General features: G+C 34.4%; 2 protein-coding genes across 2 annotated transcripts; one reads left to right on the forward strand and one right to left on the reverse strand.

Annotated features, from left to right (window-relative positions):
• Positions 1-72: 72 nt before the first annotated feature.
• Positions 73-5,691, reverse strand: LOC140794092 (vesicle-associated membrane protein 711-like). Its single transcript, XM_073145955.1, has 4 exons — positions 5,409-5,691; positions 3,380-3,570; positions 2,399-2,562; positions 73-291 (listed from the first exon to the last, which is right to left on the reverse strand). Exons 1-4 carry the CDS (start codon positions 5,629-5,631, stop codon positions 201-203), a joined length of 669 nt encoding a protein of 222 aa, XP_073002056.1. The 5' UTR covers positions 5,632-5,691; the 3' UTR covers positions 73-200.
• Positions 5,692-11,291: 5,600 nt separating this feature from the next.
• Positions 11,292-15,798, forward strand: LOC140793509 (ESCRT-related protein CHMP1). The gene is made up of 2 exons (XM_073145021.1): positions 11,292-12,043; positions 15,564-15,798. The coding sequence occupies exon 1, from the start codon at positions 11,431-11,433 to the stop codon at positions 12,040-12,042; it is 612 nt and encodes a 203-aa protein (XP_073001122.1). The 5' UTR covers positions 11,292-11,430; the 3' UTR covers position 12,043; positions 15,564-15,798.
• Positions 15,799-18,311: the final 2,513 nt, after the last annotated feature.

The following is an 18,311-nucleotide window of genomic DNA, read 5'->3' on the forward strand; positions in this document are numbered from 1 at the left end:
AAATAAGCCATTTGAGGAAGGATATTTAGCAACAATATTGTAATAGAAATTATGAATTATACAACTTGAATTACTGAAGTCATAAATACATGTCATCAATAAATGGTAGCTTGTCAAGTTAAGTATACAATAGGTTAAACACTTGCTCATGTCAACACCAATATGATATCAACCTAAGAGAAGAGTGCAAAACCCTAATTTTATCTTATACATGATGGCAGTGTGATCCCTTGGCATACAAAAGAGAGAATGACGTAGATTATGACCAAAAGGAGGAAAATTAATGTGACCCTGCAAAACAAAAAAAATCTTAGCACAACAAAGAAAAAAGAATAATAAGACAAGAGTAAGATAAATGATAGGCATAGCAGTTGGTAATAGCAATAACATGATACCAAATTTATATGAAAAAATGTTAAACTTTGAGTTATTTAAAACTTCGATTAGTTAATCTGATGGATTTCAATACACAAAAAAGTCATAGCAATATGGTGAAATAAAAGCTTTTTGTTTCACTGCAATATCAAAATCAATGATAGGTGAATAAAGTTAGCGTAGTCAACTTTAACATCTTGATTGCCAGTTATCTGATTCCAAGTTGCTACTGCCACAAGGAGGAGATTTTTATAAATTAAAGTACTAAAAGTATTGAGCATATGATCAGCCACATTAGCAAACTTCATATTTGATGGATAAACAGTTCTTAGTTTATTCTTTCTTATCTTGTCTTCAGATGTCAGAGTTCCCTTCTCAGGGTGATTTCTTTTTCATATATCCCTTACGAGAATGTACGCTAGAGTTGATGTGTATGTGGCTAATTCTTTTCTACATCATTTTAAGGAATAATTTCAAAACTGCTATAAGCTATTTAATGTGATCATATAGGCTCCCTAGTGATCGCTAGGTGCTTGATATAGATATTTTTGACAAGAATGAGAAGAAAATAAACCAAAATGGTGATATTATGAATCAGAAAAACCCATGAAATGAACTCATAATTTATACATAAAATATTTTGCAATTAAACTATTATGTCTATTCCTCTTACAGAATCTACATAAAAGCATGCAATCTTCCCATTCAAAGTCCAGGTATATTAAATTATATTTCATTAAACACAGCGATAAGTCTCTTTCCTTTGGAACAAGTCATGTATAGCAATAAAAATTAAAAATTAAAAAATAAAATAAACATTCTGAAGTCTATTCTCCAAGATACTAAAAAAAGTCTAGCTTTATACCGTTGAAGGCATCCTAAAGGTCAAATCTGCATAGTTTTTTAACAATGTATTTCTGCAAACCAAACAATATAACCAACTAAGTTTTAATCCACATGTATGGCATGTTGGTTGGGGTTACATGTAGAAAAATTGTTGTTCAAGTCAGCAATTTCACTTACTATAAATTACTTTCTCAGTGAACGATTTTTGGTATACATAGATAGAGGAGTATTAGATATACATAAGTGGTTGAATAGTTCAGCAATTTATATTCACCCTTTCTAATTTGTTAAAAGTACTAAAAATGCTCACCATGTTAGTGACTCTTATTGAATAAAATCATTATTTTAGAAAGTGATTTTATTTAGGGAAATTTGCATGTTACATTGTCTTATAACGAAATTGTGATTTACATCTTACATGTTTATTATTTACAAATCGAATTCTATAATTTAGCGAATATGTGTAGAACATCGTACTGATAAATCTATTAGTTAAAATTAACCAAACATCTGAGTTAAATTAACTATACTAAGAAGATTACGAAAATACACTCAGCCAAATTATACTTACTCAACCTATAATAACTCAACCTAACCTAAATAAACCTAACCCAACTAAACCCAACTTAAGTAAACTCAACTCAACTACACCCAACCTATACTAAAGATATTTTAATCATTTAGAAATAAAATATATCTAATTAATAAAATATTCTCACGGTGTTAGTTCAAATTTAACCCAGAGTATTTTCGGCACATATTCACTAAATTTTAAATTCGATTTGCAAATAATAAAAATATAAGGTGTAAACTACAATTTCATTAAAAGACATGATGTTATATGCAAATATCCCTTTTATTTAATATATCTACATTGCATCCATCATCCATGTGGATTAAAAGTCACCTATTCATGTAAACAAGTTTGAAACTCACCAATATGAGTATTTGGTGTGCATGCTTATATTAGTAAAAGAACTCCTAGTTTGCATAGTAACTTGGACCTAATCATGCAATGATGGACCAGTTGCTAGTTAACTATTTGGTGTGCATGCACCTTTTTGATAATTAATATCCTATATTTGACTATGTATATAGCAACCACTCCTATCACATTAAGCATAAGTTACAAAGATAGAGATAAAGAAAGAACAATTTGGATCAAGTAGATGCATACGTAAGTTTGATATTCTGCCACCAAACACTATTCCTGAAGCGACGAGCTTGCCTCTTGAAGCGAATAGTATTTCCTTGCATAATTGCAGTTTTATCAACCAACAGTTCCAACCTGTCTCCTCTTTCCAAGACTTTGTCAATGTTTTCTATCATTATATTGTGGACCTACAAAAAGAAAAGCTATCAAATGTACATATTAGCTTTCTATCTATATGACTTTATCATAACCATTGTAGTGATAAAACTAAAAAAGGTATTCACTCTAATGCAATTGAGTGGACAAAAATTTCATACTGGAGCAGTTCCTAAAATCAATAAAAGATGTATAGGCTTATAGCACAATGATTATTAAAGAAATTGCAGAACAGTTTTGAAAAGAGCCTTTTTTTTTTTTTAAAGTGAAGCATATTAATGTACCAGAGCAAAAATTTTGTACATAAATTTGCAAGTTGCAAGTAGATAAATATATTTTTCTGGAAGTAAACGTTGGAAGTTTTATTTTGTACTTTATTATTTTATTTTTTTGAGAAAAGAAGTAAATGCTAGAGTATTATCCCACAGCTATAGTCAGAATAGAGCAATATCATAGAATGTTTGTCCTGTAAAAGTTAGACATATTTCTGATATACCAGAAAAGTTTAAGACGGAGATTTTAAAAGAACATGAGACATTGGATTAACACACAAGGAAAATATCTTAATGAACAGAAGTTCTATGAAGGAGATGTACTGTTTTACAGTTTCTTCATCGACATCCTACTAGATTAATCAAGCCAGCTCGATATTGTTGGGAAAATGTTTGGATGATGACTGCACTTTTGTGTATAACTCAGCTAAGGGTATGAAACTGTATCCATTTGAGCTTTGAGAAAGATCGAATCAATTTGAGGCATAGATTTGTCAACACAATGGAAATGAGCGATGGCCATCACATCTTAGCTAATATTTTATAACCAGCACACTGACTAAGGATTCAAACATACCTCACTCATTTCACCTTTTATGCGGTTTATCCTATCCGCATTAGGATCAGTTGAATAAAAATCCATCTGTTGGTCTAAGACTCTTGAAAACTCATCATTCATTGCATAAGCAAGAGCAGTCTGGCAAGCATGGCCATATGTCTTCACAAATCTCCCATGAATGTCTTCGAGAAAGAAGAATGGAACCCTTCCTGTAGATATATTAAGAAAATATCAGTATTAAAGTTTGTATTCCATATGAATTATAGATATAAATAATAATAAATTTTGTAAATAATTTTTTTTCTAAAGAATATAGGAAGGCAGTGAATCTAGATACTGCATCCCACAAGTGAAATTGGACAATGTGATTCATTATCACAAACAATGCAGTATATCCAAATACAATTCCATGCCTCAGGTAATTCAAGCACATAGTAACTCCAAAAGGGAAAATAACTTGAGACTAATTATACAAATCAATTTGAGTAGTAATATGAAATTACAAATTCCTAATGCATCAAACAACTTTGTCTTAGTATAGTTACTTTTGCCTCACAAGAATCATGCTTAACAAATGCTTCAAGTTTGACATGCTATAGTTGTCCTAAAATATTTATAAATAATCAAGGAAGACATAATAAGCCAACAGGCCCAACACCAAAAGACTAGAATTCCATGAGTAGATACAATTAGGAAGAACAAAACAAAGTTTTCAGGTTTCATGGAGAGTGAGTCTAATTTATATCAAGCAGGGCAAGTTCGACAATTTTTCCCTGCAGGATGAGACTTCTCAAATCTTTTAATATTTCATAATGCTAATATATTCATACACAAAATTTTATTAGAGAAATTGTTGAATACTTGAAAATGTGCAAGTTTATGAGATTATAAAAAATTATATGTCATTTGTCATTGAGAATGGCCTTGATATAACTAAGGAAATCAAAAGGATGATGAACATGATATGGACGTTTAGATTAAAATGTCATCCATCTTCGTAATTCTATTAAATTGGTTTGAGATTTTGGTTTCAGTTTTAGTTGGTTTCGGATTTTACCCCAAGAAAAAAAATAATACTTTTAGCCTATTGTGGTCCAAAATAAATATCAAAACAAAAAATCTTGATAGTTGTGTCCTTAAACAATGACTTTCGACTTTAGTTTTCATTAAGTTTCGGCCGTTACTGTTTCGTCTCAGGTGAAACTTCAAACCAATGTATGTACCATTAAAGTTTCAATAACGTGATGTTGTACCAAAAATGTTAATCACTGCCCTAATAGCCCCATAGTTCTGAAACAACCGGAAAAAATCAAGTCCACTCTCTGGAATTCACGAGAGGTTTGTCAAAGGCACTAATCTCTCTGAAGTTGAAAGATCCGTATATAGGGTTTATACCTTGCAAAGACTTGGCTTCCTCAATCAAAAAGTTCCCAGTGTTCCCTCATGTAAACATTTCCATCTAAGATCATTAGATGGTTGTTCAGACATCAGAGTCATATGAGCATGATACAAAAGGTAAAAGAGATTCACCTTAACCACCAGTCATTATTATACACTCCCCTGCAGTCTCTTCTCTAACCGAAGTTTTCCTCCACTAGGATTTGGTGAAAACAATGTCAAAAGGATTTTTGAAATCAGATAGTGAATTGTTAATCCAAAATTTAGCTTGTTCTCCATGCCCAAATATCTCTCTATGTTGACAGTCTCGCAAGATGATCACCACAATGGCATTGACAAATTATCAAATCAATCAAACCACTAACGTTAAAATCTACTCTCTATTAACTCACTAACTATTAAGCTGTTAGAAAACGGTGGATTTTAAAAATATAAAAAACCTAGAAAAATATATCTTCTCTAGGCACAAAAGTAGGAAAAGAAGTATTCTTTGGAAAATAAAAACAAACTAGACGATCATGAAGGTCCTCGTTTCCCTAAACCAAGATGGCATTTTGAAGAAAACCGATTACAAATTACGCCCAAACCCATCAAATACCGATTCCTTTCGATCTAATCGTAGATAAAGAAGAAAGAATGAGGTACTCACTTCCGGCGGTCTCGTCGGCCATGCAGAGGACGGTGATCCCGTCGGTTCTCCTTACGTGGAACACGTGACGGTCCTGCGAGTATGACACGTGCGCGTCGTTGCTCGCGGCGGCGGCGACCTTCTCCAGTATCTGGCGCGCGATGGAGCTGGCGTTGGAGGGTCCGGAGTTGAACTCCGACAATACCACGACTCCACGAGCCACCATCGAGTACTGTATCGCCATTCCCAACTCTCTCTCTCTCTCTCTCTCTCTCTCTCTCTCTCTCTCTCTTCTCGATAGAGGAGGAGAAGAAGGAAGCGAGGAGGAGGCTCGAAATTAGCGGGGACGGTAGCGTTGTTCTCGTTGTGTCAATATTATGTTCCGTCGGACTACGTTATACGACGCCGAATAGTGTCAAAACCGCATCCGTGTCTACTTGATACTTCCTTCTCTCCAGGTCCGTATTGGAACGTCGGATACTCTACTCCCCATTATTTTTAACAGGTCGTATTAATTATAACGGAATAAATTACACCTAAACCCTCTGAATTATCTATAATATCACTTACACCCTCCAAAGAAATACTAATATAAAACCTTATTAACTAATCATAGTTTCTATAGAGGGTTACACCATTAACCAAAAATTTAACATAGTTGACACTGAAATATTATGGACATAATATATGTAAAATATTTTTTATGATTACTTTTTTTTCTTATTAGACACCTTTTTATTTATGCTTTTATTAAATATATTCTTTCTTTTCTTTTATATTTTTAAATCTCTGTTTAGTTGTCGACCTAACTGTCTTTTTTATCTATATCCTTTAGAAGTTAATATTTAATTTTCTATTTATATTTTTAACATATGTTCTTTATTTTTAAATATTATATTATTTTATTTCTCAACTATATCGGAACATAATATTTTCTTTTTCTTTCTTTTTTTTTGAACAACTCTATGACTTTGAGGGTCTTGGCTGCTCGTCTCCCTACTCACCCTTCTAAATAGAATCGTGACTTTAGATGGACTCTAAATTTGGCGCACCTTATTTTTCCTTTGTGTAACGTAAATTATCATGTATACTGTAACAACATTATGGCCATAATAAAATCTAATATATATGCTTCATTAATTCTGTTAAAAAGATTTCACTTCAAACACAAGCTACCATATGATAAGGCCCTTCTCTATGGCAAGAAAATTAATTTACAATGTTAGATGGACTAATAACTACATCTTGTCTGCCAATCTCCAAAGGTGAATTGTTGCATGTCTACATGTTCATGCCAATTTTAAGATTTTGACCAAAAGATTGGGCTTGCCATCTTAAGCCATCTCTTTTAACATTCTGAGAATTACGAAACAATCACCCCCACAATATTTTTCAAGTTGGCAGCTGTAAAATCGCCAACTATACTTAAAAAATCAAAGAATTTTTTAGAACGGAAAGGCTTGATATCAACTATTGTAAATCAATGATTTTGTTTTTTTTTTCAAATGTGTTGACAGAGATCTTTAGGAGCATAAGATAATGTGTCTCAACACTAATCATTGAAAATGAAGAGAAAAGGGGGGAACAAAATGCTTACACTAAAACACATCTTTTATACGAGACAGATTAATCTTGAATACCTCCTACAGCTGAACAATCATTAGAGTCGGGGTTAAAGTCGAATCAGCGGCATCTATTGACACAAGCATTCAAACAACATTAATCAATTAGTTGTTTACTATAACACTTCTTCGGATGAACCTCACATGTCTGTGCTCTCTCAACTTGGGAAGAGCTTCTTGAGTTTTTTCCTTCTAAAAGATCCAAATATACCACTGCAAGCAACATTGTTGGGTCATTGGACAATAAGGAAAGACCCTAATTTACAAAGTAGCTAGCTCACTCAAGGTCACCCTGCAAAGCGAACATGGTAGCTAGATTTGTGTAGAGCACCCCACAAGCCTCCCCAGGCTTTAGAAACCCCATACCCTAGGAATATTCTAAAGCTACCGGACAGTTCAAATCTTCAACATCGCCATTTTTCTTATGAGCCATTTCTCTCGGTCTTAATCACTATACGGGAAATTGATGTTGTTCCGACCTACAATATAGATGGACAACTGCTCTGCTGCTGCTTTAGGTCGGTTCAGCTGACAAAGTGCTTCAACTGCATATATATGGCTGAGGAAACTGTTAATTTTGGAGCAGCCTAGGAGTTGCTGAAGTGTCTTTACAACAGATGGTGCTTTTAAGGGATTTTGTAAGCACAACTCGACATATGCTAGGTCTCCTAGGACGTCCTCCTTTATTTTGTGCATTTCTTCCCGCAGATGTTCTCAAAAGAAAAAGTAGAGCTCTGCAAGGTGTCATTTGAATTCACGCCACTCTTAAAACCATCATTTAGATTGGATGCTGTGGATGTTGGCATTGTACTTGATACTGTTGAATCTCCACTTGTTGTCTTCTTCTGGCTAGAATTCTTGTTGCTTATGTTTACTGCTTGTCTTGGATCTTCCACATATGGTCCAGGAGTTGAACCATATTTTGTTATTTTCTGTTGAGAAACAATATCAAAGCATTGATCAGACACTGCCGAGCGAACATAAGCGAGATCAAGCCCTTAATTTTACAACTGATTAGACCATCAACTTCTCCTAAATTTGAATATCTATCTATTGAGATTACATGGATGATAGCTACCTGTCTCTATTTACCCAAACCAACAACAATAACTTTAATCTCTCTATGTGAATGAGCATGATTTGGATTTAGGAGACCCATTTCCAATGCTTGTAAACAACATTCCACAAAATATAGCCAAAATAGTGGTCAGTTGTCGAACAATGGAAGGGCTTCATGAAAGCAAGAAGCTGCATGCAGTGGCTTTCCACAGACCAGGTGCTGGAGGCCACAGTTATAAGAAATAAGGTGGGATTTATCCTATGAAAAGGTTGCTAACTTCAAAGGTTTCTTTGATCGGACTAATGTGCTACTTCATAGTGCTTTGCTAACGAACCAGCTTGACAAGTGATGGGATCTTTGCTGGTGAAGTATACAACCAAGATTGTTACTGAAAATAGCAAACATTGCTGGTTCTTCTCGATTACTAGGAGCACCCAAGAGTCTATAAGTCTTTCGGTAGTTTCCACATGCAAACTCTAATTGAAATTTCAAGAAGAGCTCTACGGATAAATCTCTACTATGTGACATGTTCATAGCAAGCTTAAGGTCGTGCTTTACAACTTTTACATTTCTAGTCAGAAGTAGAAGACGGATCTTATATAGTTATAATTTTAAATTTAGATCAGTTGCATTAGGTAGATAGGATAATGTCTTAGAGAGATCATTCAAAATAGACCGCACCAAATTCTAATTTCCATTATCCAAGATTGAGTACAAGGTTTCTTATTCTAATGCATCATCTAATAAATTTCCAACCAGAGAGTTTTCAGAAGCATTTGCACTGCTAGCACATGAATTTGAACTATAGGCATCAGATGCATTGTTGTTACTTGTAGAAACTTTTATCTGGTTTGAAGACTTGTGTTGATTTATAATTCCACTATCATTTTTGTTTAATACACGACGAAAAAAAAAATTTCAAAGTACTTGATAATATCCTATGAACCAATGAGACATTACAACAGAACTCAAAGATAAAAGAGGCCCATAGAAAAATTAGACAGCTCAAAGCCTCGGATGTGAAAGCTCTCATCAAAGTTCTTACCATATTATGTCATGGCAGAAAAAATTATATATTTATTTGATCATAAAAACGTTGATATGTTTCTCATATCAACATTATAAAAGCTTAGTATGCCATTGTTAATACAAATAAAGAATGGCATGTACTTCTAAACAATTAGATTTTTCTCCAATTTTCTTAGTTTATTACTTTTCAGTTTTCCTATGATTTATTTTCATATTTAGCAGTATAATTGTATTTGTGAATTGAAACCTAGTTACATGACAGACCCATCAAAAACATATCACAATAGAGTTTCTAAATAGACACTATACCTCAAGCCCGCATTCTAGAGTAACTTGTTTCAGTGGAAAATCCAATACGGAGAAATCCAACTAGAACTTTTACTTGCTATAGTTATTATTTTTAAAATTATTTTTATTGTTATTGAATCATCTGAATAGTATCAAGGGTAGCTGTTAGACCCATGTAGCTTGTATTTGTACGTCAAAACTAATACTTATGACATTGTATAGAAGTTTTGACTTATTATTATAAAGGAGACATATAAATTTTATTTAATATAGAGATGCTAAAGTGTACAGTTGTGCTATTTTGGCATTTGTGTCATTTTCGGCAGATAAAATATTATGGCAAGTGTTTTCTAAGCCTTGCATTATATTAGGCATAGACAATTGGTTGTGGCTGGTTACGCATTTTCTAGTGTATTGTCTGTAGTACGGGTGTGATAGAAACTAGACGACGCTAACAATAACATTATTCAGAATAAGGAACATCCTTGTGACTACTCTCAAAATTCCATCAAGGATTTTCTAGGATTTCCGAGTCTTTGGTAAAAGTATCTTTGCCGAGAAACTCTTAACCTAATGAAACAAATACATATGACTAGCCTCACATCCTTTCATGGCACTCTAATATGGTGAAAGAGATAATAAAAGAGAACAAAATAATATAGAACACAGTTGGCTTTGAGGAATAGTTATATTATTTAATATATAGAACTATTTCATATCTTCACAAATGATATATTTTATGACTAAAATGGATAATCGAGCACAAAGTTATGGCATTAGATATTTTTTCTTTATAATTTTACTCATATCTTTCTTATTTAGTATTTTTAATAATAAAATACTTTTAGTAGGTGTATAACAATAAAACTAAGGGTTAATTATGCTGACACCCCCTAAAGTATGCCCGGTTTTTACGGGGACCCTGTAAACTTTTTTAGGTTACAATATCATCTCTAAACTTTGGGCAAAGTGAAATGGGTAACTGCGATGATAATAAATGCGTAATGACCAACTATACCCCTAATAAATTAAAGACTTCATCAATTTAGTAAGAAAATAAATAAATGACCGAAATAATCTCAAACCACATGTCTCCTACACCAAACCCACACCGATCACCTCGTTGGAGTATTCCGACGGAGGCGGCGAACCAATTGTTGTCGATTCGGATGAACCTCTCTCTTGAAGCCTCATCATCGCCACTCTTTGGATGCTGTCGGATTCCGTGGCGGGTGGGGCGACGCTGTCCCTCGAGGAAGACTTGGACGAGGCCAGCTCAACCCTTGCCCTCACCCTTACCTCAGGTGGAAGCTTCTCCTCAAGGTTGGCGGACGGATCAGCCGGCGTTGTCCCTCGCTGATGTTGCCGACGATGAGATGAGGGAAGGGGGAGACGGCAAGACAATGGCAGGGAGGTTGGCTGGTTAGTTCCTGGCTATTGCAAGCTGACGGCGGGGAGGTGATGTTAGTGGTCGATGATGATGAAGGGGAGAAGTAGGTGATGGTGGTGGGGGAGGAAGATGATAAATTTTTTTATAATAAGTTAATTTAATTATAATAATATATATCCCCTTTTATTCTAATTTAATTAAAAGATTTATGATGGCATCTAGGTTATTTTTGAAAAATATGATTGCCACGTAAGTTGACTTGTCCAATTTTACTTACAGCACTACTAACAGAATGGTGACATTAAAATTTCTCAAAGTTTGCGAGTGACATTGTAATCTAAAAAAGTTCAGATGATCTTCGTAAAAATCGGGTATAATTCAAGGGTGTTAGCCTAATTAACTCTAAAACTAATTTCAAATGGCATTACAGTAGACCGGATGCGTGGCTGCACTCCTAACGGCCGTCACTATTAAACGTAACGGTCAATATATCTCCGCTAGACCGGGATAACCGCGTTGCCCATATACTATCCCCGTATCTGACGCCTCTTTCGCTCCTCTTCCCCTTTTCCTCTCTCTCGATCTGTCCTCTCTTCTTCACCAAGCCCTAACCCTAATCCCCTCGATCTCCTCTTCCTCCTTCCACCTTCTTCCATGGGGAATACAGAGAAGCTAATGAACCAGATCATGGAGCTCAAGTTCACTTCCAAGAGCCTCCAGCGCCAGGCCCGCAAATGCGAGAAGGAGGAGAAGTCCGAGAAGCTCAAGGTCAAGAAGGCCATCGAGAAGGGAAACATGGACGGCGCTCGGATCTACGCCGAGAACGCCATCCGCAAGCGCACCGAGCAGATGAACTACCTCCGCCTCTCCTCCCGCCTCGACGCTGTCGTCGCCCGCCTCGACACCCAGGCCAAGATGCAAGTGATCGGCAAGTCGATGGGATCGATCGTCAAGTCTCTTGATTCCGCACTCGCCTCCGGGAATTTGCAGAAGATGTCGGAGACTATGGATCAGTTCGAGAAGCAATTTGTGAACATGGAGGTGCAAGCCGAGTTCATGGAGGGGGCCATGGCTGGATCTACTAGTTTATCTACCCCCGAAGGCGAGGTCAATAGCCTGATGCAGCAGGTCGCGGATGACTACGGGCTTGAGGTCTCGGTTGGGTTGCCGCAAGCTGCGTCCCATGCCATCCCGGCCAAGGAGAAGGAGAAGGTTGATGAGGAGGATCTCTCGAGGCGTCTTGCAGAACTCAAGGCCCGCGGCTAGGGTATGAAATCTGTAAACTTTTCCTTTATAGTAATGTTGGAAAGGAGATATCTCGTTTTATGTCTTTAAGGTGGGATTCCTGTATGAGGATCTGTCATGTTTAGTCTTGCTTAACTTAACATAAATGGGACTAGCAACAGTTAAACTCACCGAATGCTTCTCAGACTTCTAAGACCACTCTTTTGAAATCATGCTCGTTATTTGGGCCTTGGAATAATTTCGTACTCTCTTTTACCCTTTGCTTAGCCCATTCTGTTTTGCCACAAATGGAAGAAGGTTGATGCGGACAATACTCTTCCATTGACCAAGCAATTCTATTTTCTACATGTAACTTACCGTCATCATCTGTGTATGTCCTTGAGTTTCAGTGGTAAGTGTTGCAATGTGCCACATTTAGTGGAAGTCAGCTCTACTCAGCATCAATATGATGGAACATGATTGTCTAAAAGGGAAATATAAGCAGAGGATTCAATCAGCTATTTCATTCAATTAGCTTGTTACATGATTATCACCCCCATTATCTCCATCCTTGATGCATGTACTGTCGCACTATATTTTGATTTGTTCGTACTTGGTTACCATCTTAGGTTTTTTTTTTCATATCCCCTTGTTATTTATTTCACAGTTTCAGAAAGCACCATTCTACCATAATAAACCTACTTCCTGTTGATTGCATATTAAAATGCAATTTTTTGGTTATTTTATATGTCGCAAGCCTAAGATATTGGTAGTAGTTGCTCCATGCGAAATTCTGTGTGGTTTCTTTGCATGCTTTGTTCTCATTGAACTTTTTAATTGGTCTTCATTATCTTTAGAATCTGGTTTGCATTAATTCTGATATGCCTATGCCGTAAAGTGCACACTATATAATTTCCTCTCTTAACTTTTGAAATTACAACATATGTGATACTTTGAGCTGACCTTTTAAAGATATGATATGTTGAGGATCCTTTGGTTTCAGTAACTACAAATTTAGAATGCCCCAAGTACAAAAATGGTTGCAGATTTGATCATTATAAGCTGAAACCTTCAAGATACTCAGAATATTTATGAAGTTTGTAGAAGTCCTATTGGTAGCATCATTGTTGAATTCTGCTGACTGTTGCCTTGAATATCTGGGAGTCTTATGGTTCTTCCTGAGTGTTTGATAGGCCTTTATGTATCTGGGATTTCACACCTGGCAAATCTTTCACTCTACCTCGTTTGACTAAGACTATAGAATGATCCTGCGAATGCCAAACTTCGTACCTTATGTTACCTTCATGGTCAACCATGTGTTATTGGTCAAAGTTTGTACCTTATATACACATATGAACCCTAAAAATCTCAACTTCCAACTCTAAACTTTGATCTCCCACCACATCCTCCACTTGTTTCTCTTTCTAGTCGGTTTCTCCTCCAAAATATCCTTTAAAGTTTAAACACTTATCAAGGTATGTTACTTGTTTTCTTATCATTTTCCTTTCCTTTATCAAGATTTACATCATGCCTTCCTAGTTTCCTTGATTTCAGATAGATTTTCATGGATGATTAATTTTGTTGTTTTCTTTTGAATTTGAAATAAGAAAACTCTTCTCCATATGATTTTGATGTATATTTTCAAGATTTCAAGTTAGATCATGAGGTTTTTCATCTCGAAAATTGGTTTAAAAGAGGATAACTTGTGTTTGTCTTGAGGTTGACGGTGATGACTTGTTTTTCTCTTTTTTTTTCATATTTTAGTCATCATGCTTAAGAAAGGGGTTGTCTCCGAAAGACCAAGAATTACTGAGGGACCTTCTTCCTCACAATCTTTATGAAAGAAATTTGCCTCCAAGGAAGCCGAGGATTAATATAACTATATTATCAAATCTATGCTCATTGTGGTTGAGAGACATGCGATGTTATTAGATTTTGCTTCCCTTAGGTATTTCACATATTTTTACTAACAGAAGATGGACAAAACTATACAAAATTGATGGGGTTGCGTTTGTTGAATTAGCTTGAGAGTTTTATGCAAATGCTTTATATTTTAAAGATTAATGCATTCCAAAGCTCATGGCTTTTCAGTTATGTATTTCCTGATGTGATCAGGCAGTACTTTAAGTTACCTTTAGGAGAGTTTGTCTTTCTGTACAAACATGGTGCTGCTCCTACTTTACCTGAGATTGTCAAGACTGTTCTAGGGCCAAATGATCTTTGGGATAGCAATATGGTTCTGTATGCATGTCTTACTCCAGTAGTTAGGATTCTTCACCTCATTTGTCTGTATCTTATCACATGTAAGACTCAACATAGATCTATTAGTCAAGACAGAGCTGCTCTCATCCATGCCATTTTGTCTGAGGATACAGTCGATCGTGCTGCAGGGGTATGTATGAGAGCATAGAATTGGCAGCGTTAAGATTCCTCACGTAAGCATCTGCCCTTTAGTGTAAAGTTCCATGAACTTAGTATATGCTGCTTTATCGTCCATTTCCATCCCAAGAATATTTGAGGTTCATCTAGCACTTTGCACCAACCGCATGAGTGTCTGCCTTTTAGTGTAAAGTTCCATGAACTTAGTATATGCTACTTTATCTTCCGTTTCCATCCCAAGAATAAGAATATTTGAGGTGCATCTAGCACTTTGCACCAACTGCTTTGTCACATATATACATGTTCATTGCCAAAGATAAATGGCATGAAAGACAACAATTCGCTAAATCGTGGAATTGTTGGTATTGAGTAGGTAACAGGTTAACAATCTAGTTTTTGGATTGTAGAGAGTTCCAAAACATTGCTTCAATTTATTGATAGGTTCACTGATACATGTGCTACTCTACATGTTCTCTGCTCCAGCTTCATTCATAGAAAGAAATGCAAGCTAGTGATTTTATGGATATGAGGAGAAGATGGCCACATGTTTCAACATCAATGGAGTCTTAGATTGAAGCACACTTCAGTATAAGTACCTTTAGTTCTTACAGTCGTCAATATTCAGTGTATTAGCAATAAGCACCTAATCAACCTGTGCTGACTGTCGTCATCCTTCTTTTACTCTATTACTGTTCTCACTAGTTGTTTCTGCCATAGAAAATTGATACTCTTCTTAATACCTGTAGGGCTGCAGTTATATTTCGTTTTTCTCTTGTGACTTCTTATTCTTTATTCTAGTCTTTTTCTTTGGTTTGAATATTTGATGTGAAATATTACTAATTACTTATTTTTGATCTAGTTTTGTAGAGCATAGATTATTTAGACAAATGGAATTAGAAAAATTGACCAAGGCCATCCACTGAGCACCATAAAACCTCTCAGCTGCCTGCCAAGTGATTTTCGAACACTTATGTACTAGCACTTTGTGTTGTTACTAGTAGTAACTAAGGCACTTAAAATGCTGTGACTACATGAACAACCCAGTTTTTATTATCTGCATCTCATGTCGGTTCTTGTTTTGCTATATCTAATTTTTGCTGAACCTTTATTAAAGTTTGGTTATTATGTCAAGACGTAGCAAAATGTTTATGCGTACTGATTCCTTTTAATTTCAATCTTTTCAGGGCTTTAATACCTCTTTGCTGAACTCTTGCAAACTGCTCTATATTATGATTATATGCCAGAGAACGGTTAATTGATGTATCTGTAGATATCATTGTACTAAACAATACATACTGAGATTGTCATGTGGGTGATGTGATATAAGATCTAGGCTTTGCAACCTTGTCTGTCATTTAATGAACAGAAAAGTTCACCAATAATGATGCTAGAATTTATGGCCTTTATGTTGTTGAGAAATCTTCAACCCTGCAGAACTTTCTCAGAGAACTTGTACGAATTCTTTGTATTGTCTCTTATATTGCTATATGGTTACAAAATCTAAGAAATGGAATAGAACGTGGTGATAGAAGTGCATTGCTACAATTGCCCTCAATTTTACCCAACACGGATACGGCCGTGTTGGAATAGTGAAATGGAGGCAACAAAACTATTAATGGAAGGAGATACAGTTTTTACATTTTTATTCGTATCTATGTCAAGTGTCAATGCATCCGCATCATCTACGGGAGATCGATTATAGGGTATGCTAAGTATATCTTGTGATGGAATATCATGGTATTCAAGAGGATTGCTTTCATCCGCATCATCTATGGGAGATCGATTATAGGGTATGCTAAGTATATCTTGTGGTGGAATATCATGGTATTCAAGAGGATTGCTTTCATAATTTTTTGCAGCCACTAGCAAGAAATTGCATTTTATTTATTGGGCCATCTTTGAGGATTGCTTTCATAATCTTTTGCTGCCCCTAGCAAGAATTGCATTTTGATTTATTGGCCATCTTTCCACTAGATTTATGTATTGTGAGATGCCATCAGAATGTGGAGGGTTTTTGTTTTTTAGTATATAAAATTTAGTGCATATATGTTATATAGATGAGACATATTTTATTATAATGGTGTACACAATTTAACTATATAAAATCCGACCCATTTTCACCCCTAGGTGCACATTAATATTTATTATTGCGAATAAAAAAAATTAATTGTAAATAAATTGTTAAAGCATCTCAGAATGTGTCTAGGATTGTCACCTTAGAGTATTTTGTAGACCTACAATTAATACTTCCAAATGAGAATGAAAGATAGTTTTTTTTTTTTTTTCATTAAAGTTTTAACTCCCCTATCATAATTTTGGATCATGATGTACCTTTTGATTACTATTGCACGTTTACCTCTTGGCATGTTTAAGAGCTTTACGTTTACCTAACGCAAGGGATTCTTTTTATGTGATTATTATTGATAACATTTTTTAAAAGACAATAAGTGCCATTGAGCTCTTTTAAAAATGCCACTCCTTGGGTTAAACTAAAAGTTGTTTAAAATAGTTTTGCAGCTATCTAATGTTGCCTAATATCATACTACAAGAAAATAAAATCTTTTTTTCAGGCATAACAAATTTCATTGATAAATATTATATATTCTAATCTTTAAGAAACAATGGGGATTTTTGTCATTTATTGCATTTGTTATTAATTAACCATATATGTTAGTAATATTCTATGAATATACATTCAAAACCAATCCAAAAGTTTTATAAAAGCTTTTATAAGTTTCAATTATAATATCTAAAAAATTTCAGTGGCAATTAAGAAAAGGAAAAGATGAAGATGTGTATATATGGTATGCATACAGAGTTAGAGACTAATCTAATCAATTCACTATGAAAAAAGTTATCACTAAACACCAATTATAAGCCTAGTGGCCATTAATGATAGAACTTGACTAATCATGTTGATGTAAAGTGGATGTCTCCACTTCTTCAAACTTAGATTATAACCATTTTTATATAGTGAGGCAAGTAGCTTATTAATTTTACTTTAGATGTGTTTGATTGCTAGAAAATAAAATTCAATAAATTACTCGAGTTTAATAAAGTGGCTGTCTTCTTTCAAAAAGAAAAAAAAAAAGTAAAACTATTTTTAGTAGTTATATAATTTAATTTTTATAATTAAATATTAAAAATAGAGAAGTTATAGAAACTGAATACTTTCTTCCCTCACTTTCTAGCAACAAAATGCTCCCCTAAATTAAAAGTTTAATAAGATGATAAGGGTAGTAGGACTCTTCTATCATTGAACATCAAGATATTAATCAAATTTATTTAAGTATAATTAACCTTGATTTCTAAAATGTTACCCATTTTTACACTGATTCTATTATTTCTTTTTCATAACACATTGACTCCTTAATTATGGAAAACTTCTAAAATATTTTTTTAAAGTTATCTGTTAGATTTTTTTTATTAAAGAATGAAATGTCAGTGCCACATAATTAAATTAGGTCTTTTAGAGACTATCTAGAGATTATTTTACCTTTATTTAAGAGAAAATTATTATAGCAAAGTTAATAGTAAAATGATTTATAATTTATTTTTAAAACTAAATATTAAAAGTAGAGAAGTTTTTGAAAATGAGTACCTTCTTATATGATTTCCAATAATCATTCTAATCGAAATTGGCTTTAATATAAGCTGTTTTGGTTCAATCAATATAAGTTAGTTGAGTCAGTTTCTATTTGAGTTTTTAACATCAATCAATATAAACGGTGAACATAGATTTCCATCTAATCTGATTTCTTATTTGAATTTATATTCATATTTAGATAATAGTCTATGTGGGTATAAATATAAACTAAAGAATAATATTTGAATCAATATTCATATATACTCACATAGTTTGAAATATTACAAAAGAATTTCCACAAAAATTACTCCCTAATTTTGCATGGATCTTAATCTACTATATATAT

Source organism: Typha latifolia, chromosome 8, assembly GCF_019914945.1.
Source record: "Typha latifolia isolate L0001 chromosome 8, TyphaL0001v2, whole genome shotgun sequence".
NCBI lineage: Eukaryota > Viridiplantae > Streptophyta > Magnoliopsida > Poales > Typhaceae > Typha > Typha latifolia.

What these genes read in the sequence shown, in the direction of transcription:
- LOC140793509 (XM_073145021.1), top strand. Translation starts at nt 11,431, where the DNA reads ATGGGGAATACAGAGAAGCTAATGAACCAGATCATGGAGCTCAAGTTC.
- LOC140794092 (XM_073145955.1), bottom strand. Translation starts at nt 5,631, where the DNA reads ATGGCGATACAGTACTCGATGGTGGCTCGTGGAGTCGTGGTATTGTCG. An exon ending in GGCCGACGAGACCGCCGGAA is followed by an intron (nt 3,571 to 5,408) that starts GTGAGTACCTCA and finishes ATATATCTACAG; the next exon opens with GAAGGGTTCCATTCTTCTTT. An exon ending in TAAAAGGTGAAATGAGTGAG is followed by an intron (nt 2,563 to 3,379) that starts GTATGTTTGAAT and finishes TTCTTTTTGTAG; the next exon opens with GTCCACAATATAATGATAGA.